The sequence below is a fragment of the Trachymyrmex cornetzi genome, unplaced genomic scaffold (genome assembly GCF_001594075.2).
Source record: "Trachymyrmex cornetzi isolate Tcor2-1 unplaced genomic scaffold, Tcor1.1 scaffold748, whole genome shotgun sequence".
Taxonomy (NCBI): domain Eukaryota; kingdom Metazoa; phylum Arthropoda; class Insecta; order Hymenoptera; family Formicidae; genus Trachymyrmex; species Trachymyrmex cornetzi.
In genome coordinates this window covers 1,066,173-1,088,919 of record NW_017300079.1, presented here as the reverse complement: position 1 = coordinate 1,088,919, position 22,747 = coordinate 1,066,173, and the positions used below count along the sequence as shown (strand labels likewise).

Below are 22,747 nucleotides of genomic sequence, written 5' to 3'. Positions count from 1 at the left end.
TTACAGCAGCCTTCTTGTCAATATATAATATTACATATAATATTATATATGTATGTCAACAAAAACGCAGTCTATAGAAGCCGGATCTGCATTCGTTTAAATAGCTATAATAGCCATGAAAAACAAATAAAGAATCACTGTCAAGAATTATTCCCCAGTCTTGTTAATTGTCATCATATATCACATGCTTCCTATTTTCGAACATAATAGAATGCAAGGTGAAAGAGGAATACGATATAGAAATTATATGAAAGAGTAATAGATTAAAAAAAAAACCAACAAAAGAAAATAATTCGCATGGTCTTTCAAATCATGGATCCGACTCCTAAATGGTAATCGATCGGCACATTCGCTGCATACGTGTAGTAAATAATAACAGATACATGTATAGAAAGATATCTTCAACATGCACGCATCCATATAAAATTTTGCTATTTGATAGCCAAAACTTTGCATTCTTGCAGATACATATACACACATCCCACAAAACAGAGCTCACACATTCGAGTGCTGCGCACTATTTCGCATTCGCGGTATTACACGGCATTTATCGCTTACATCCAAAGACGAACGCTTTGTAACTTTATATTATCGAGAGAAAGAAGGAAACATTTTATCATACCGCTTATATGCGCATATAACAACCGAGTAGGAAACAATTTTACTCCTGCAACTGATTCGATATGCCGTTTACTCGAGGAAGCGTTCGATCGAGATCACAATCGCGATCCTCTAATTTGCAGTTTTCTCTTGCAAGAGCAAAAACGTTTCTGCGTAATAATACTTAGTGCACGATGAAGTCTTTGAGCGTCAGTGCGAATCACACCCCCTTAAGAGTTCTCTAATGACATAACAATTTCGTTCTTTTTCCTTTTCTACGTATATATTAAGAAATAATTTTTTTTCTTTTTTTTTTCAAAAAATACCTATATGAATTGACCAATGATTTATTTTTCACGTGCACACCGCATATACTGCCTATGGGAGCTTATTACAAATCTTTCAACATTTGTAACATATGTTTGTTCAACGAACAGTACTAGAAATAACAATGATATATGTTCATTTTATTCTTAAAAATAAGTAATAACGTATTCATATAAATCTTTTTAAAAGAAGATATGCATACATATATTATAACATATACAATTTATATATATACGTACACGTATGCATATAAATCATGTACATATATATTATAAATTGAACACAATTATTTCGCTAATCCAATAACTCTCGTTTCCACATGTTAATTCAAAGTTCTACATTAAAGAATATACTATATTTAACAAACGAGTTAAAAACATGTAAAACAAAGCAACACGAGTTTAATAATCGAGGAAATTGTCAACTTATTTATTCTTTCTTTATGCGCCTATGTCGCGAATGTTGAAGTAGTAATCGATTAGTAGCAAAAGCTTTTGTACCAAATCAATTTAGTCTTTGCTTCTCATATTGACATACGTTTTACATGCCTACATAACAGTTTTATACATATAAAAGAAGCCTTATATATTATTAATCAGGTAATAATTATTGGAACACAAACGGCAAATTATTAAATCGATACAGTAAATATAAAGGCTATCCATATTGAATATCTACTATTTATGTAATTTATGTAATCATAACTCAGTCGCTAGGCTTTCAGTAATCATAACTCAGTCGCTAGGCTTTCAGTAATTATGGGATTAATCGATAGATTATTTGCCGAATAAGCTCCATAGGCAGATTGAGAGCAATGACAATACGAAATCAAGTTACAGCGATAAAATAAAGCTAGTAAGAAATCCCTAAAATGACGCGGTGTGTAAGTTTAGTCCTACATATAAATCTTTTTTGTTTCTCGCTACCCACTTTTATCACAGTCCACGCATGACTCATTTTGTCTCTTAGTATTTGAAGTCCTAAACGCCAACAACTTTTTTGAGCAATCCATCGGGTTGTTTAGATACGAAACACCCAGCTAATTAATAAACATCTTGTGACTAGAACATCATAGAGCGCAAAAAGACGAAACTTGGTCTGTCGCGAGTAAAGCGAAGACGACGGTTAGTCTAACTTACGCTGCTCGCATAATTCTTCCATCCCGCTAGCCTTTCTGTTAAAAAAAAAAATAAAAGAATATCTATATATATATATACATATATAGATAAAACACAGTAGAAATATACTTTTGAGGCTTTCACGGGTGTTTTCTTCAGAGGTCCCAAGGATTTACGGATTATCGCCGTGTTGTGATTCATTGCTAACGTCAACCAGTATCAGTGCGCTCCTTGCCTTAGTGAAATCAACAAGGTTCACGAAATGCATTAGCATTAGCAATAGATCACGACGATAAACCCTTTGGCACCTCTAAATAGTAAAAATATATGTATATTAACAATAGAGTTAAAATAATAGTAGAGTTGCAGTTAAGTAAAATTACTCACAACGTTGACAGGTAAGGGGTACCGGTGTGATCTAATCGGTGTTTATCTTCATTTTTCCAGCTCGAAACTGGAATATGTGGAGGCGGCAAGAAGCTTCTCAACGACTGTACAAGCTGTATGGTATCGACCAATGCTGCAATTAAGAATAAGCAATGTGAAAATCTCTGTAAATTACTTTGAGAAGAAATTTTGAATAAAAATATAAAATTTGATAGCACAATAAATTTATATAGAAAAAAAAAAGAAAAGGAAAAACAGTTGATAAAATTAAGAGTCTTTACTTTTTTGCAGAGCCTCGGATTGTTTGCCGTACGGCTTGCACATTGCCGGTCGTACGCAAGCTTTCATTCTTGCCATGTTTTTCATCACTTCTGCGAAAGCGCGCACAATTTTCTCTTGACCACCTGAGACAGTAGAATAAATTCATTAATTTTAACGGTTAATCCTTTCATTACAATTGTCTCTGTTACAAAACGCATTGTAATATGACTGTATGAGCCGCGTATTTCAAAAGGATTACGTCTAAATTATTAAACTGCCTAATACATCGGTATTCTTTACGAAAAATATCTAGTAAACGAGTCGTTGCAATATGTATTATATATTATTTCAAAACAGTGTATATATTACAAGTTCTTAATTACCTTCTGAATTTGAAGATGATCGGGATCCCTTTTCACTTTCTAAAGGCCATGCACCGTTGTGTAGCGCTAACAAGTCCTTGTTGGCGTTTCCTAATCCTTGTAAGTTTCCTAAACCGAGAGAAGTGAGATTGTCCAAGTTATCCAGATTGGTACGTAAAAAGTCCGTCAACTTATGATCGGAGATTGGTATATTAGGTATTAGAGATTCATAATGCTGCTTGCCGGATGGCACTTTCTTCTCTTGCGATACAGGCCGATGCGGAATATTTAATGACGGACGGCTTGGGGGACGTTGAAGATTCATTTGGTTGCCAGCACTCCTCATCTCTGATAAATCTGCCGCGGATCCTCCTCCCATGTGTGTATTCGGATTAGCGCTGCTTAGGCTCTATAAAGAGATAAACGTCAGGTATATGGTAAAATGTTAAATTAAAAAATTTTTAAACAGATGATTGATGATTGAGAGTACGTGTGTTACACACAATTTTTAAAGCCAATATATAATCATAAGATTTTTACAACATATATATATATATATATATATATATATTATGTGTATAAAAAAAACTAGTGTATGTAATAACAAGTATAGGAGATATATAAAAAATTAGCTCACTACCTGGAAATCTGTACTATGTGGAAAACCAGTACGTAGAAGAGACGCAGTCGCTTCATTCTCTTGAATATAAGTTGGTGCCATGTGACCCATCTTCTGAGTGAGCTCCAGCTGATTCTTGTAGTAACGACAAGCAGGATTGGGACAGTTTTGCACGACTTCTATGATAAACTCTTTCTCCATCCCGAAGCACTCTCTTCCAATGGTGTAAGATTCCATGACTGCTCTGACTGTACCCTCTAAGCCCAAGTGTAAGCCGTGTGGTCCGTTCATGTGTTTCAACATTACGGCATTGGCAAAGTGTTCATAGGGTAGTATTATTTTGCCATTCTCTCTAAGGACTAGTCTTCCCTGTGAATCTAGTGCAACTCTAGATGCCATCATCCTGAAAACGAATCAAATGCAGTAAATATTTTGCAAGACAAATAAGTTGTGTTTAATTATAAAACCATTATCCTCACTGTAAATAGGCGGCGCTAGGCATCATAGAGGCATCCTTAAATTCCGAGAAGCATTGCAGTAGCTCGATACTAGGATTCCAGCCTTTATTTTGCAAATATGCTTGTAACAACATGTACATCTTCTCTGTGACATAACCAGCGCTGCTCGGTGTCGCGGAGTAACCCGATCCTCCACCCGGTGGACCCATTTCAGTTTGCATACCTTTGGCAACAATGTTCTTCATAGTTTCTGCCAGGTCCATTCTACATGCATATAATTATATACATGAATTTCCCGACACAGGGCGAGTTTTTTAATTCATCGATTAATCAATCGCATTGTGCGCAAATATAATTTTATTCAGTAAAAGCTGCATTTAAGCATGTGATCAATTGATAAATCAAAAAACTCGCCCATAATAAAATTATGAACAAAATCTCTACACCTATCTGATACACAATCATTGACTGCATTCAGCAGAACGTTTATTTTGCAACTGTTGGAAGTTTTCTTCGCGCTAATTGGATATTATACTTTTAGATTTAGAGGAATAGTCCTATCTCTGCAGACAATCATAAAACGGTTGCAAAACTCTTGTGTTCTGCTGAATGCAGCCATTGTATGAATGCTTTCCAGCAAGAGACTAGATTATACAATAGGCCTATCCTTTTTTTTTTACTTATAGTTGAACTTCTTGTGCATTCCTGTTTTTCTCTAATGCGAAAAAAAACGAAAGCAAGAAATTCAGCTGAAGAAAAAAAAATAGGCTTTAATGTAACATAGTGAATCATTAAACAAAGATGAGATGATTCACTGTGTTATATTGTGTTATCTATATTTCTTGCTGAAAAGTACCCATTGTATACTCTACTAGATACTACATAGGTACAAAGGACTGTGTTGGTCGATAGTTAATACAACATATATACTAGAAACGAAAAAAAAAAACACAAATAAACGCCAATAGTGACAACGATCGATACGCGTCACGATAATTTCGTTCATCCGTTATCGCGGCTCCAAGAAGAGTCGTCGAGCCCAGACCAGTCGAGAACATCAACAAGCGTGATCGAGAATGCGAGGATTTCCGTCACGCGTCGATCATGCTTCATTGCACGGAGTCGTCCGTTCAGCTCCGTCATGATCGAACGCGCGACAGTAGCCGGCGACGAGAAACGAGAAACGAGAGACAGAGACGGAGACGAGAGCGGACGGCGCCTCGGACGAGTCGCGCCCGCCGTCGGATGCTCGGATGATGTCCCGAGCGGCACCGAGCGCGCTCGCGGTGTCCTCGGCACCGGCCATTATTATCGCCGAAGCGGGCCGGCGAAACCGATAAAAAAAGTGGCCGGCCGCGGGCGATCGAGCGAGCGAGCGAGCGGGCGAGCCACCTCAGCCACCTCAGCCACCGCCCCCCTTTTCGACACGCGCAGGGGGGCTCCGACCCGCCGTGAACGCACGGAACGTACATTATTCTCGAACGTGCACTCACCCCGTGCCGCGGCCGCCGCTGCTCCACTCCACTCACGGCGTAGCCGGGTAGTCCCCAGGAGCCCGTCCGTCGCCGTCTCAGTCGCCGCCACTTGGCATCGCCTAATTAATTAAACCCCCGGATCACATTTGCAAATAACATAAATCGCGATAATTATTTCCGCGAGGGTCACTTGCACGGTCCGCCGCCAGGGGCGCACCGCGCTCTACACCTCTACGCGCTTAACGCTTTTCGGCCTGTATGCGTATGCGTGTGTACGTCACGCCGGAGTTTACGTGTAGACGGTAAACAGTAGTATGAGTGCTTTCCATCTGGTGACGCAAATCGACACGAGGGTCTTTCTAGCTTTGTTACTCTCTGCATGTTGGGAAAGATAGAATGATGTTTGTCGATTTATGTCATTAAATGGAAAGTACATACACCCTATGTACGACGTGCATGTGCCTGGGCGCGAGCGTACGTGTGTGTTGATGGCCCGGCCATCTGCGCTTACGCGACGCTACTTTGCGCATTTATCAATATTACTTTTTGCAATTGATATATTACGGCACGCCGCGATGCGGCGCGTCGCAGCATATCAAGCATATGGCGATGTCGACGCTTTACCGTCTTTGTTAAGAATAATCCGAGAGAGTTCCAATTTTTCAAGCACTTTTTTTTTAGGTAGATAGGTGTAGATAAGCGCGATGGGTGTAGATAAGACATATCCCACCTATCACAATTCACAGATAATACTTATCTACGCCTATCTACTTCAAAAAGAGACCCCATTTTTGTTCCTCAGCGTATAAGTAACATATGCGACAGGATAAAATCTGTCTCGGAGAAGAATGTAGCCTATGGGTGCGTTTCTACTGAACGCATCGCGTCATGAACAAAAAGAGAGAAAAGGGGGTTATGTATTTGTACAGATGGGACGTTTTCATTGATTAACTCGTGACGACGCGATGCCAGAGAGAAACCTAAGAGAGGCCCTTTGCTAAAACACTATTGGAGCATTATAATATAGGTATTCGCATCCGCCATTTTTAGTTCTTTCCGCACTCTTTGTTCTCTCTTCTATCTTCAATCTTCTTAGTTTAGTGACGGAGTGGAGAGAGAGCAAGGGATTGAGGAAAGGAACAAGAGAGTGAGAAAAGGGCTAGAAATGGCGGATGCAAATACTCATGGCTGCGTTTAGCAGAAAAAGCAGCTTTGCAACTGTTATAAAATTATTGAATATGATTGGTTTATACATTTAGATCCAATGAGGAACTAAGGGCAAGACCAATTATATTGAAGAATTTTACAATAGTTGCAAAGCTGCTTTCTCTGCTGAACGCAGCCATATTATAGTACTGCCTTTACACTATAGTATGAGTATTCGTATCCGCCATTTTTAGTCCTTCTCTCTCTCTCTCTCTCTCTCTCTCTCTCTCCACTCCGCCGCTAAGCTGAAAACTGAAGAGAACAAAGAGTGGGAAATGGACTAAAAATGGCGGATGCGAATACCTATATTATAGTGCTCTAACATAACTTTTTGAATGGTAACTTTATAGATAGTCAGCACGCTTCTGTCCCGAGGATTTAGTACAGACTATTTTATCAATAGTGTCAGAAAATATATGTAGTCACGTATTTCCCAAATTGAAAATGGATGTACTGACGATAGTGCACGAACAATCTCGTCGGTAATAGGAAAAAGACCGGCATAGCTTCTTTCAAGTTTCTCCCTGATGATGCTCTCAGTGGAAACACACCCTACATCTTAAGCCGTAAGAAACTGACCAATTCCAATCGAGTATTCTCCTTATATTTAATTGTGATTGGTTGGTTTCCTACGACTTAAAGGCCCGTCTACAATACACGGAGTAAGAAGTAAGAGTAAGAAATTGACCAATCACAGTCGATTATTCTTCTCACATTCGACTGTGATTGGTCAATTTCTTACTCTTACTTCTTACTCCGTGTATTGTAGACGGGCCTTCAGACTCCACGGTCGTCTACGACTTCTATGTAGAGGACCCTTTAATTGGTCAATTTCTTATGACTTAAGGGGCTCTTAGTTCCTTCTTGGAGCTAAATATATAAACCAATTATATTGAAGAATTTTATAAAAATTGCAAAACTGCATTTTCTGCTTAACGCAGTCACTGGCTACGTTTACACGGCTCGATTTACGCCGAAGTTATATAACATCGATGTTATGTGTGAAAAAACTGGCCATTTATAGTTATTCCTCTAAAGAGTAGGACTGTGATTGGCCAGTTTCCTACATCGATGTTGTGTAACTTCAGCGTAAATCGGGCCATGTGAACGTAGTCATAAACTACGTTTACACGACATCTAACGTCAGTAGTTAATAGTTATAACACGGAATGTTGTAACTTCGGAATAAATCAGAATAAATCGAGCCGTGTAGACGCAGTGAACTTGTGCTCGGTGACAGCGGTAGTAAACGCGTGGGTGTCTCGAATTTGAATCAGCACGTGGGAGAAACGGGATAAAACGCGCACTGATGCCAACGGCGCGCCTACGCGGCTGCGAACCGCGAAGTTCCCAAATAGTATAAACATGGCCTCGCGGTACAGTCACGGTGTTCAACGGGTTCTGGCAAAATTGGAGGCCTCGATAAACTCGGAGAATTATTATGAGGCCCATCAGATGTACCGAACTTTATATTTCAGGTGAGAGTCGATCGCATCAGCCGTCACGTACCGTCGAGTTGTTCCTCCGCGCCCTTCAAAAATTCTGCTCATTTCTAACCTCCTCCACTTACAGATACCTCGGTCAGAGAAAATACTCGGAGCTCCTGGAATTGCTCTACAGCGGATCGATGCTTCTATTACAGCACGAACAGGTACGCGTTGAGTTGATCTTTTACACTCCCATGAGGGTCGAAGGATTTTCACAGTTTCCCTTAAAATGATTTCCACAATTTTGTCGACGAGATCAGACGCCTGTACAGTTGCATGTCTCCAAGTGAAATTAATAATTATCGTAATTAATAGTCGAAAGATGCATGGATATAGATGGATATGAGGGAAGCGAGGATCGACTTTGTTTAAGTTTTACAGCACGTTGCAGTTTGTGTTTCTTACAGCATGCAAGTGGAGCCGACTTAGGAATTCTATTTGTCAATGTTTTAACACAATCTGGAACGGTACCTGCGCAAGGCTTCTTCGAGAAGATCATGAGCCTGTTTAGTTTGATGAGCCCTACGTCTCCAGAAAGGGAGGTGTTTGTGCAGTCGGCACTCAAGTGGAGTATAAAGGGTACCGATTACAAAACTGGCCATCCAGATTTGCACCAAAAGATAGCTCAGATTTTTTGGAGAGGTAATCTTATGATAGATCTTATTGTGCATTTGTTTTTGGCATGCTGTACATAATGGATTTATTTTTTCATTAGAAAAGAATTATATACTGGCAAGGCAGCACTTTATATATAGTAGAGATGGTTCTGGATGTGCTGCGATGTTGGTCGAACTGCACGAACAACGTGGATACATGAATGAAATAGATCTTTTCATAACTCAAGCAGTCTTACAGTAAGCTAATCGTTCTTATGTCCAAGTCAAGTTCTATTGCCATAACTTTTTATTAGCTCGTTTCTTACAAAAATGGCTAAAAAGCCAGTTTCTATGATTTTGCTCTCAAATATTGCAACAAAGAAAATTATCGTAAAAGTAACGCAAAGATCGAACAACTATGTTTGACTTAATAACTACATCTTATTAAAGAATTACTAAGCCTATTTATTTATTCTCTTATTTACTAAACTTATTATTAGTATTTACTTTTTATATATTACTATTGGTCCATAAACCATCAGGACAAAAATAGCGGTCGAAATAGTCAATAGGAAAGTTGTTGGTATCTGGGTATTTGGGTCAGCTAAAAAAAAGATTTCGCTACTCTCTTAAGCTGATTTTACAATGAGTCGATGATAGTTTAAAATCTTAAGTTTTAATCAGTCCATTGAAGAAAGATTGCTTAACCTAAATAAGTGATTATGATTTTCTTTGCCATCTATTGTACAAGTTGTTAATTGTACAATGAGTCATTGAGCTTGACTAATGAGAAGAAATAAAGTCGAATTTGGACAGTCTTAAGAAAATCGATAGTCTTTATTGTTAGTCATACAAGTTGGCTGTTAGCCTACTTTACTGATTCACCAATAAGACTTAGGACTACCGGCTATCGACTCATTGTAGAATTAGCTTAAACGTAGTTCAATCTTGTTAGTCTGTCACTCCTGTCGATCCTTAATGTTGGAAATCTTAAAAATATATATTATAGTAAGAATAAACGGATATAACAATATAATGGAGTTTAGAAGTCTTGAAACTATTTAAGATAATATATACATATATTAAATTATCATCGATTACATTTTAGGTATCTTTGTTTACAAAACAAAGCAACGGCACAAGAGGCCTTCAATTCTTACACTTCGAGGCATCCAAAAATAAATAGCGGTCCGCCATATCTTCTTCCTTTATTGAATTTCTTGTTTTTCTTACTCAAAATCATCGACAGGTACGATATATTTTATATGAGAGATACATATCTAATTGTATAAGTTCAGCCTTTATTTTCCTCCTATTTGTTATTTTACAGTGGTAAACTAGCGTATCCTGTGTTCGCGGTTCTCTGTGAACAGTACCAGATATCTTTAAACAGAGATCCATGTTATCGACAGTACTTAGATAAAATAGGCCAACTTTTTTTCAATATCCCACCTCCGCGTCCACGTAATCAAGGATTATTCGGTTCGTTATTGCAATCATTCTTCAATGGTCTGGAGGACGACGATTCGGATGACGAGCAACGAAATACAGCTTCAACGTCGCACGCCGCGCAAGAGCTTGATTGATTAAAGGTGAGGCAACACTGTGCAGTGTGATGCTGAATACTGAACTTTTATATATTATTCTTCGACCCAATACTTTCACTCTAACTGCACCTGTGTTAACCGGCAATTTCATATTGTGGACATTATGTTTATAAAACAAGAAAGCTAAAGGAATCACTGTCATTTGAAAAAAAATAGTAATTCTCTCCGAACCATGTAGAACTTTGAGAGTACGTAGGACGACTTCTTACGGGAATTTATCAAAGTTGTAAGTTATGTACACTGAATTCACAATAGTAGAATTCAGATAGGCATCTTGATTATTTTATACATATCTAATACTTTCTACAACTTTTTTTAGCCAAATAGATTTATGTATGTGCAATAATGAAGTGTATGGTTTTGAATAAAAGTCTACAAATTGAGTAATTCTTTAAACATGTAATTATCTGTATGTAAAAATTTGAAAGAACATGAGTTCATTTTATGATAAAAATTTTCATTCTGTGTACACTGTTATGAATTCAGCAATTATACTTAGACTTTGAATAAAATCCTTGCCATTAGCTACGATCTGTGCATATAATCACCGTGCATATAATCACATGAATCCTATATACCTGCGTGTAACTGCTGAATCGAAAATTTATTTTATATAAACTAAAATGCGTGTGGACAAATAAATGTGACATAATTGTAGCTTCCAAAAAAAATAATGCTTATCGAGACTGTTTGTTGCTGAGGCATCGAGAAAAAAAATTGTTACTCGGACAACAAGCGATATATTTATTTATTGGATTCTATATTGATATGGGTAATCGTTCAAAATATTAGAGAAAAATTAATGCATATATTTATAACTAAGGAGAAATAAAACGACCATCATAAATCTTAATAAATAAAAATCTTCACAAGATTAATAAATAAAGGTAATATAATATTGCTGTATATTAAAATGAAAATAGACAGCATTCAACTAATAAATTTAGCTTTGTAACAAATATATCTCTAGAAACACGTATAAGTATATCGAATATCCTTCATTATATTTTGTTGTCTGTTACATTATCAAAATTATTTAAAGTAAAATTTAATATTTGTGATAATATAAATTATTATAATTGATATATTCGTGTTATAATCGAAGAAGTCTACATTTTTTAATTAATCTGTAAAAATTAATGTATATTGATTTGATAATACTCAGTATATCAATTATACATTTGATATTAAGACTTTGGAATGTATACCATCGTTTTAAAATGGATACTCTAGATATGAATATCGCATCAGTCAGATTATGTGTGGGATTAGTTTTTGAAGAATTAATTTAGATATTATATTTGTATAAATCACTTGAAAAATATAACAAATAACGATTACCCGATATAGATTACTCTTAACAAGTCCCCCTTTGTATATCCAATAGAAATACTTAATTTAATAGTCGTGAGTTATGTGAAATGTGCGAACATACCAGTCATCATGTTTCCAATTAAACATACTATTTCAGAATACAATGGATTATCGATACTTGCAACATTAATTAATTAGAAATTGTATCACATAATATTTTTTAGTACAAAATACTTTTCTATCTTAGTATATTCATGCAGTAGTTTTATATTACAAATATCAAGCAAAAAATTATAAATTCGTTAAAATTTTTATGGACGTAATTACGATATGATTTTAACAGTATATATTATTAAAAAATAACAAAATGAGTGATTGTATACAATTATAAGTAATATGTGAAATGTATAGCAAAATTAATGAAATAATATTAAGCAAATTAGAAAAAATCTAAAATCGATTTTGTTTATGTTTAATATTGTGTTGTACAAATAAAGACCGATAAAACTAAGAATGAGATCAGATATACTTATATAAATCGATATACTTATATAAAATACGTATAGTGCACGTATGCGTATATGTATGTGTATATTCATTCATTTATTTATGTTTTATCGAAAAAAACCTATGCAGCTTTTATTATAGAAACATTTTATTAAGTAATTCAATATAGGAAAAAAGATTGCAATATTTTCTTGTAAAAAGGATATGTTGTTTTCCATTTTATGTTATATAAACTCGCACATTGTGTTTATACATATAAGGGTGATCATTAGAAGTGTGTCTAAACTAAATAGTCATTATTACTTTGCAATAAGTAGGCCAAATAAAACAATTTAAATGTCGTTTTGTGAAACTTAGGTCGTTTAGTGAAAGAGGAAACTTATCAATTTCATTTGAGCATTATGTACAAGCCAGTTTATGAGTGTTAGCATGATTGCATTAATTATTGAATGAAAGTTTCTCATTGATTACTCCTACAATAGAGACAAAACTACACAAAACCATATCGTAGATTTTGTAATAAATATAGATCTAAAAAGGCTTGAACTGAAAGTAAAATAAATAAATATAAATAAATATAACAGAAACCTTGCATTGTGAAAAAATAGTTTTAGAATGAAATCACTTTTTATAGGTAAAGCAGTTTTTAGCTTTTTGCATTATATCTCAAAAACTATTTAAAATATAAAAACGAATGTGTTATACCAAAGTTTTATAATAAGATTATCTTCATTCACGTTAATAATTTTTAAAAAAAGATAATAAAAAGAAATATTATTAAGTATAATAATAACCGTTTAATTTCGATACAATCCTAATGGTCACCCTGTACATTACAAATCCATATTTTGCGCCATTTCGCGAATTATAATACAAAGGAGGATGCAAAAATTGCTTAACGCGTTACCGATCAAAACAGGTGTCATTCGAAAAGTCTCGATGAGTAGAGCAAAGTTTTCAATGAGTACAAAGTTGTCAGGTGTATCCTTTACAGATCACGAAAGTTCAAAGAGATGGTCATTTAAATCATTGTTAATTTCCTTGCAACATATGCAAATATATTAATGTAATATATCGTGCAAAGCATTCAACAATACGAATTTATACTCCGGCATATAGACTATATATGTATAAAAAATAAAAATAAAATTAAGTCGGGTCTTTCGTCAGAGCTTTCAAGTACCACGCAGAGATCGCTCGGCGATTTTGAGGGTATATATTTGAATCTCGGGCTGGAATCTGCTATATCCGAGAAACCAGAGAACTGTTATGATGTGTGTACAGTACCCTACAGTTCTCTGATCATTTTGACAATAATACCCAACTATTGCCTCGACGCCGATCTTTTCTTAACTACCAAAAGATCACGTATTTAGTTTGATTGTAGCGCTTAACTCATTACTCCGGATCACTACTAGGAAGTGTCTCTCGGTAACGAATGGATCTGACAACTTTTTATTTAAAACTTTCGTGATCTGTAACTTGTAAAGGACGCACCTAACAACTTTGTGCCCATTGAAAACTTCGATTTATTCATCGAGACCTTTCGAATGAGACCTGTTTTAACCTATAACACGTTAGACAATTTTCCGTAGATTTTGGGCATCCTCCAATGCAAAGCCGAAAAATGTAACAATAATATATAAAAAAAATGTATTAATAAATTTTATTGTTTCCCTATGGGGTTACAAAGAATGTCTATTACATTATCGTGCCAGAATTGCAACATAATCAATATAAAATCAGTATGTTATGACACTTCACCTTACATATATTAAATTTATATTGTAATCGAAAAATCTATCAGAAAAATTGCAAACTAATTCACTTTTCTGTCCATGCATACACAAACACACAGACACACATACTTTCTTTCTCATTCACTCACTTTTGTATCCTATCTAGTCTTTTAGGTATCTAGAAATCTATAAAATAAATAATAGTAAAATATAATTTTTCTTCGTAGTTTGAAGCATATGATAGATCAATGAAAAATTGTTTAAACTCTTTTATTTAAAGAACTTTATCCTAAAATTCCTCAAGTAAGAGTAATTTGGACATCGTTTAGATAATTTTTTCTTAATTTGCCATATATGTTTCATACTACGAAGATATTTATATTTTACTATCATGTACTTTACAGATTTACTTATAATAACGATAATATTTATTTATAAAATAAAATTTTTTTTTTATTAATAAATTCCATACTCTCTCTCTAAATTCACACATCGTTACATATTTGGAAAAAATATATATACATACATATTCCGAACATTATTTCGTAAAATTATAATTTTCCCAGAAATTCTAGGTCTAGACTGTATGTCTGGAGGTTCCTGAATTAATTTTTAAATGAAATTGTACTATCAAAAACACATTTTATTTATTTTTACTCTAAAACCCTATTTTAGAGGTTTACTTTACAAGCGAAATACTGCGTTCTTTATATTTTTCTGTGATGTAATTCTTATTTACGAGTTAATGTAATTCTGCCATATCCTTCCATCGGCGGGGATGCGTAGGAGACCGAGGCCGGTCGCCACAGTTTTTTACTAATGATTTTTAAGAGAAAAAGTGAATGTAAGATTTTGAAACACTATATACATTACAATGTAACCCTACGTTGTAATATATCCCTTAGGTATTAAAAAAATATTACTCTTGAATACATCACATCGTATAAATAAGTTATTTAATTTTAAATAAAACTACGAAAATGTGACAATTAGTCTTGTACTCAAGATTAAATGTCGTTAGGTCGTCACACGTTCCAGGTTTGCCAATAACATATTTTTTACGAATAAAAGATAATACAATTTTTATTTTAATACCAGTTCTATATTTTGAGAAATAATAGTAATTATAATATTGATATTTTTGAGATAATTATTGAATCATAAAATGCGTAATTTGTTTTCGTACTCTATAGTTTCTATACAAAAAATAAAAAATCATATATCTATATACATTTATATAAAATATTATATTCATAAATACATTCTCTAAAAATGTATCGATCTAAAGAAATTAAAATTGACTGAAGTAACGCGTTATTTCCATTCTGTAATTTCTGCTCATAAAAAAATATAAAAATAATTTTAAAATATATAATTAGTGGCAATAAAAAATTATAAAATATTTACACTGAACTGTTGAACTTGTATGTTTCATAATGCTTAATATGTTTCGTGACCAGGGATCGAAAATTGCCTCGAGAAAATTTCCACTTCCTCTTTTAGAGCTGCAATCTTTGTTTTAATATTTTCATCGGTTCTCAATACTCTCTTGAAATCAACTAGTTTCGGTCCGGAGATAGCAGTCACTTCCTTAGAAATTTTCAATCCTATAAAGAAATAATATTGAATTTATTATATATAGTCTCATATACTATATGCATTTAATTCCTCGCCCCGCGCTAGCAATGTTGAATTTTAAAAGCACAATCAATTTTTTATTGAAAACTTTGTTAAATAAATTTATAAAATAAGTAAAATACAATCCGATTTCTTTGATAGTAAAAACTCATTAAATATTTCACAAGTATGTAAGAATTTTTTCAGATTTTTATAAGTATAATTCGGGACAATATAAACATCTGCTCTGAAGTTCGAAGATCCAGATTACGAATGAAGGAAAATTTTACATTGCCGACAGAGAATTAACTTACAATGTTTAACTCGTTGGCCCTCAGAAACTATTCTTGTGATATAAAAATGTCGCAAAAATAACAAATGCAAATTATAATATCCTAGGACGCGTTCAGATTCTCACCGAGTAATCGCCAAATATAATGTCATCCTTACTTAACGTTCGATAAACAACAAAGATGAAGTGATACCTGGATGGCAGCGGTGACACTCGGATGAGAATCTGAACATAGCCCTAGTATTGAAGTCATCATTGAGCACTATCGAGTTTTTGCGAAGTTCAAATGTTTACCTAAATAATACAATACCTCTGTCTATAAAGTCCACAACTTTGTCGATGTCCTTCTCGACTAAGCCTCGAGTAGTGACTGCAGGCGTTCCTAAACGGATACCACTAGGATTCAATGCACTTTTGTCACCGGGAACAGTATTCTTATTACAGGCGATAGAAATATCTTCCAAAATCTTTTCTGCTTTCGAGCCAGTTATCCCCGAGGATCGTAGATCTACCAACAGCATATGGACATCCGTTCCATTGGCGCTGATTTTATAACCACGCTCCTGCAAACCGGCGCACAATCTCTTCGCGTTAATCACTATTTGCTTCTGATACTCGAGGAATTCCGGTGTTTTCACTTGTTTCATAGCTGTAGCTATACCAGCGATAGCGTGATTGTGGGGACCACCTTGAAGACCCGGAAAAACTGCTTGATTTATTTTATTCTCTATGTCATACATAATCTTCTTGCCGTCCTTCGTGACGCTTCGGACGCCTTTTCGGAAGAAAATAACGCCAGCGCGCGGCCCTCTGAGAAATTGAATAGACAAGATATCTTATCGTTATTTTAATTATTACGATGAGAGAAATACTTGCTATAAAAATTGTCAAGACATTATTTTATACCTTAACGTTTTATGTGTAGTTGTCGAAACAACGTCACTAAATTCGAAAGGACTGGGTATTAATCCGGTGGCGACCAATCCGGAGACGTGAGCCATGTCGCTAAAAAGATAAGCGTTATTCTCGTCAGCAATTTCACGGAAACGTTTGTAGTTCAGACATCTACTGTAGCAGGAGACTCCAGCGACGATGACTTTCGGCTTAAATAATCGGGCATGTTCCGCGAGTTCGTCGTAGTCGATCAAGCCACTCACAGGATCAACTTTGTACGGCATCGATTCGAAGAAGATGGACGTAGCGGAGATTTTCTTGTTTGCCGTGAAGAAACCTATAATGCACAAACGCAATTTATTGAACATATATATTGTATACAGTATTTATTCGATTTATGGTATTTGCATTTACCGTGAGTAAGATGGCCACCATCGGGTAAATCTAAGCCCATTATACGTTCGTGAGGCTGCAATAGACCGGTGTACACTGCAAAATTCGCTGGACTTCCCGAATAGGGTTGTACGTTGCAACCCCATTGCTCAGGATCTAAATTAAAGGCTTCTAAGGCACGTTTTTGCGCCAGCAATTCGATTTCATCGATAAATTCATTTCCACCGTAGTATCTGCGGGTACAATAAAAATAAAAAGTCATTCCTGAACGAGTAAATGCTCGTAAAAGAGATATGACATCAAATGTAACTTCACCTTTGACCAGGCAGCCCTTCGCTGTATTTATTATGTAAACATGAACCCATACACTGAAGTACACTGAGAGACGTGAAGTTTTCACTCGCTATCAGTTCCAACCCAGATTCCTGCCGTTTCTTCTCCTTCTTTATCAAGTCGAAAAGCTCAGGATCGCTCTCCCAAATGTTTTTATTGAGTATCGCTGCCATGCCCTGTCAACAATTATAACAATTTTTAGTTTATATTTTCTAACTAATTTTAATCATTTATATATTAGGCTTGAATCATATTTAATATATAATTATTAATTAATATCTATTAATATCACATTATGTAAACGTAGCTATAAAATTACAACTATTATTTAAGTAATAATTGACTATTAAACATTTGCAATATTGTTTTCTCAATCTCATAATACCTTGCGGTAAATTTAAGGAAATCAATGGAATTTTAAGAGAAATTCAATGACTTGCACTTTTTTTTTTAATTTAAAAAAGGCGAACGTATTATATCAATTGCAAACTGATATGCAATGTAACAAATAGATTTGTATATTGATATGTATATATATAGCTTATACTTCAGTGAAGGTCACACTTCAAACGATAACCCTACGCGTGGTGTAACTGCAGTGATAACATGCACATTTATGCATGTGTAATAATGTAACCGTTATTTTGATCGAACGTAATTCGTTTATCAACATTTTACAAATAATGGAAAATAATCTTTTCTTGCGACTGATGTACAGTTGAATAAAATATATATCTTTTTAACTAAATTAAATTAAAATTAATAGCCTTTCTTTAAGTTTAGAGTATTAACGAAATATTTATATTCGAAGAAAAAATTTAAATGAATTTTTGCATCAGACTAAAATTTCTGAAAATTTTATTTTATTTAACATGTAATATAAATTGTCGCTGTTTTTCATCGTTCCCTCTGATTCTCCCATTTCACATCAGCTCAGTTACGGCACTGTAAAATGTTAATCAAGTGCAATTAAAGCTAAAAGAACACTTCATAACGTTCTTTCTCGAGTCATCAAAAGTTACACGAAAGTTGCGACTACAGAGTCGCTCCCGGGCTGCGTTCCAAAACAGTATTAATCAAAACTCTGTTTTATAATAGATAGATATATTTTACATTGATTTCACGCGAATATCTGTAAATTTCGAGTATCATCGGCTATCAAAAAGCGACCGGCTTTCCGCGGAAACGGATTTCTGACTTCGACCGCGTGTTCTGATATACATAAATGAATTGTAGATTTTCAGTACTGGCAGTGCATATCGGAACACGGCCTTCTGTAAACTCGAAGGCTAATATTACATCTATCCATTTTTTGTTGAGCGACAAATTTTTCAAGCGTATTAATTGGCTGCAGGACAGAGATTTTCGGATCTCTTTATTCTGTAGCCATATAACAATTGAATAATAGTATATGGTGACAATTATAGCAGACAAATTGCACATCAATCGTTATGCCGCAAACAAAAGTATCATCAATAATAACTACTCAAAATCACTTACTCGTTCCGGAATGCAACACGTAGTAGAAAGATGATAGCCTCGACTATATGGAAGACTACCAGCGTCTGCGAGGCGTCCTTGATTCACTAAGTCCTTTATATATGGGCTCCGGGCGCGTAGCAAGTTTTCGACCAATCGAAAACCGCGCCGATTTAAACTCGACCAATTCCCGACCATCTTCGCGCGCGCGCACGTGTCGTATATGTGCGCGTGTACGTGCCTTCGTACGTGATGGGTAGCCGCCGGTAACGGTTAGAGTCGGTTAGAGTCGTCTGATATGTCTACACGTGATGTAGACGTCTACCTTATGCGAGATTGGATCCGACACAATTCCTCAAATTCTGTTTACAGAAACCAAACGCCCGGACAGGAGCGCCCGGCTATTTATTATCACGTGACCGCCACGAATCACGAGATTACGCGATCGCGTGTATCGCGGCGAAGCCGATACAAAGCGCAAACGCGAGGCGTTTGCGATTCGTACTCATTCGTACTTGTCCACGTGATCGTAATGTCGCGAGCGCGTTGTACAACGTTCAAAGTATTCTCCGCTTTAAATATTTTCTAAAGTTTCTTCAACTGACATTCAGAGGCTTTTTACACATTTTTAAAGGTCGACAGAAGTGACAAGTCAACTTATTCACACCTCATTTACGGTGCAGCTACATATCTGCACTCTATCTAACTTTACTTAGTATAGTCTTTTAGAAGAAATATTTTATTATGAAACTCGTTTTTTTGGTTTATATTTTACGAAGCTACGAAGCCTATTAAAGAGTCGAATTTTGCAATTTCGTTCTTAGCATTGTAATAAATAAAACGATATACTCATTTACGGTGCAGATACATGTTTTTATGCTGATATTTTATCTCCTTATCTCCTAAAATACTATACATTTTAAAACGAATTGTACATTTAAACAATACTTTTTCAATGCAACGTCTCAACAAAAATAGTGAACAGGGCAACAATATCTAGTCAAAAAAGAAAAGAGCCAGAAAGAAAAAATTACAGATTAAAATTAAAAAGAAAAAGAACAGAAACAGTATGACGAAAAATATCTAAATTCAAAAAAATAAAAAGAAAAAGAAAATATGTATGGAATTTTGAGAAAAGGACAAAAACAATATGACGAAAAGGGAAAGAATGCATGGATTGAAATTAGAGAAAAAGAATTAGACAAAAAAAATGATTAGAGGTATTACGAAATACGCGTTCGATAGACGATAGTTCCGTTCAGACTAAAAAAAAAGACACTCGCGAACGAGAAGTTGGAAGAAATTATATTGTTCTGATAACGTAACACTCTGATAACGTGATGTTGTAATGTTGCTGTTTTTTTTTTCTTCGATTGCGCACAATAGCTATTTAATTATTGACGCGACGCGCACGAGAATGATCGGGACACAATGGAATGAGCGCCGGAGGAAAATGTGATCTCTCCTAAGTTCCAAGTGATCACCAATGTGGCTCGATAACGTACGCTCACGGATCGATGGTGCATACAGACTGCGAAGTATGAATTCAATAAACGAGAGAAGCTGACAACAGAGAAAGAACAGTACGATATAGCAGTTATGCTCTCTTATCGAAGTGAAAGTAACTAGTTCTTTTTAATCCAGATCGAATCGCATTCGGTGACCCTTTAAAGCATGCGGAAAGTTCTGTAATGCTTCATATAAGAATTACGCAAAACATTCAATAACGTTAATTAATTTTAATTAACATTTTAATTCCTCATTTTTATATCCTAATTCTTGTTCAAAAAGAAGTGAAATAAGCATCTCAATTGAATTTGGTAAAATGACTTTTATAATGATGCACTGGCGAAAAAATTTTCATTTTTATTTTTAAAAATTCATTATTTTAATTTTAAGAATTTATTATATTATAAATTTATGAAGAGACTTCTGAAAAAAATATCCATTAAATTTCTTTAGATTTTGTAGATTCCTTCAGAAATTATAGAATAAACAATCTTCAAAATCTTAGTACTTCGAAATTTATATATATGGAAAATTCTACAAAAAAATATAGACTTTCTCCGCATCTCCAAAAAGTGACTCAAAATTCATATAAAAGAATTTGATAAATTTTCTGTAAATTAAGTTATACAGAAATTTTAAGAAATTCTGAAATTTACGTAAAAATTTGGAAAATTTATATTCATATTTATGTATATTTACGAAAAATTTTCACCAGGATTTCACCATACAATTTGGTTACTTGTTATTGTTAATTGTTCACAAAATCTTAGATAATCTAAATAAAATATAAGATATAAATATATAAAAGATCTTTTTTGATATCAATTTTAACGTTTCTTTCAATTATTCAATATTATTAATTATGATTTAATTACGTTCTTCTAGATAATCTGTATCTGAAAAAGTATTCTTTATATTGTTTAAATACTGAAGATGATTTTTCATACGCAGTTGTTCAATTTAACTGGAAATAAGCTGCAAATAATCTTCATAAATGTAAGAATTAAAAACGGGTTGTGAGTAAAACATCAACTTTTCTTATCACTGACGCACGATGCGCGTTATTATGCAACTAATTTTAACGTCCAATTTCTTAATCTGTTATTTGTATCGCGAACCAGCATAACAACGTGATACTTGTGATACAAGCGAAAGGAAGTTGATCAGCCGTAAGAAAATTCCGATGTAGGCGAAAGTCACCTTAAATGATACGCTTGTGTGCGTACGTTATGCTTTTTTAGAGTAAACGCCTTTTAATTGAATGTAAACATTAGATTTCAAACATTTAGTCTACATCCACAAAGCACATGATAAGTCAAAGTTCTTTAATCGTGTTGCTTTTTTTATTTCGATGTCATATACACTTAAGGCTCCCGAGTAGTTACATTAATTTTTATTATGTCCCATTTGTAAGTAAAGATAATTTAGATAAAACAAAATGATATGAAATAGCATTAAAATAATTGTAAAAATAGACGAAAACTATACTTATTCCCGACAGTCAGTAAATCGTAAAGTGATAAAAGATATGTGAAGTATTTTTATGCAATGCGCATGTCTAGCTTGTTTTCACGTGCCTTTTATCACTTTGTACGATTATTTACGGACTATCATAGGGGGGAGGGATAAAGATAGCTTTCGTCCATTTTTACATTGGTTTAAAGAGATTTCGTCATTTCATTTTATCCAAATTGTCTTTATTTACAAATACCACATAATAAAAATTAACACGTTATTTCTTCATGCTTTTGATATCACGATTCAATATGGCAGGAGTCTTAACTCCTTTTTTTATTTTTATGTACACATTTTTATAGCCACATTATTACTATTCTTTCGTGTTTTTTTCGTGATTAATGTACTATCTAATCGAAAATAATAAGACAAACGAAGTTTTTATCAAGAATCTCTTCTCATTAAGAAACAATGACGTGTTGTTGAAAAATAATGACGTGTTCAATTGTATTGCTTTTTATTATTATTCTCCTTTATGTATACCTGTATCGCATTTAATTAGTTTCGCCTCCTTAGAAATGAACTATCAAATATTCAGATTTACAATCGCAGTGTTGAGCAGTTTTCTTTATAAGATCAGCTCTATAAAACGCAAACGTATCTGGTGTACAACCTATTATTATATAGCGGTCATATGCTGGATTGTCCCGGC

At 34.5% G+C, this 22,747-nt stretch overlaps 3 protein-coding genes across 6 annotated transcripts; 1 reads left to right on the top strand and 2 right to left on the bottom strand.

Annotated features, from left to right (window-relative positions):
- Window positions 1-1,254: 1,254 nt before the first annotated feature.
- LOC108768063 (uncharacterized) lies at window positions 1,255-5,825 on the bottom strand. 3 transcript variants are annotated; one of them, XM_018518298.1, is made up of 8 exons: window positions 5,626-5,825; window positions 4,154-4,396; window positions 3,696-4,077; window positions 3,299-3,464; window positions 3,077-3,184; window positions 2,714-2,836; window positions 2,433-2,565; window positions 1,255-2,101 (listed from the first exon to the last, which is right to left on the bottom strand). In XM_018518298.1, exons 2-8 carry the CDS (start codon window positions 4,393-4,395, stop codon window positions 2,053-2,055), a joined length of 1,203 nt encoding a protein of 400 aa, XP_018373800.1. In that variant the 5' UTR covers window position 4,396; window positions 5,626-5,825; the 3' UTR covers window positions 1,255-2,052. The 3 variants fall into 3 exon arrangements, with proteins under 3 accessions (XP_018373800.1, XP_018373798.1, XP_018373799.1); XM_018518296.1 differs by having other exon boundaries at window positions 3,077-3,464; XM_018518297.1 differs by having other exon boundaries at window positions 2,053-2,101; window positions 3,077-3,464; window positions 4,154-4,355.
- Window positions 5,826-7,929: 2,104 nt separating this feature from the next.
- On the top strand, window positions 7,930-11,344 carry LOC108768065 (Golgi to ER traffic protein 4 homolog). Its single transcript, XM_018518300.1, has 6 exons — window positions 7,930-8,291; window positions 8,386-8,464; window positions 8,708-8,942; window positions 9,016-9,154; window positions 10,005-10,145; window positions 10,227-11,344. The coding sequence occupies exons 1-6, from the start codon at window positions 8,179-8,181 to the stop codon at window positions 10,480-10,482; spliced, it is 963 nt and encodes a 320-aa protein (XP_018373802.1). The 5' UTR covers window positions 7,930-8,178; the 3' UTR covers window positions 10,483-11,344.
- Window positions 11,345-14,634: 3,290 nt separating this feature from the next.
- On the bottom strand, window positions 14,635-19,397 carry Shmt (serine hydroxymethyl transferase). 2 transcript variants are annotated; one of them, XM_018518382.1, is made up of 7 exons: window positions 19,093-19,397; window positions 17,575-17,768; window positions 17,281-17,492; window positions 16,879-17,203; window positions 16,283-16,782; window positions 15,471-15,670; window positions 14,635-14,879 (listed from the first exon to the last, which is right to left on the bottom strand). In XM_018518382.1, exons 1-6 carry the CDS (start codon window positions 19,267-19,269, stop codon window positions 15,504-15,506), a joined length of 1,575 nt encoding a protein of 524 aa, XP_018373884.1. In that variant the 5' UTR covers window positions 19,270-19,397; the 3' UTR covers window positions 14,635-14,879; window positions 15,471-15,503. The 2 variants fall into 2 exon arrangements, with proteins under 2 accessions (XP_018373884.1, XP_018373883.1); XM_018518381.1 differs by lacking the exon at window positions 14,635-14,879 and having other exon boundaries at window positions 15,448-15,670.
- Window positions 19,398-22,747: the final 3,350 nt, after the last annotated feature.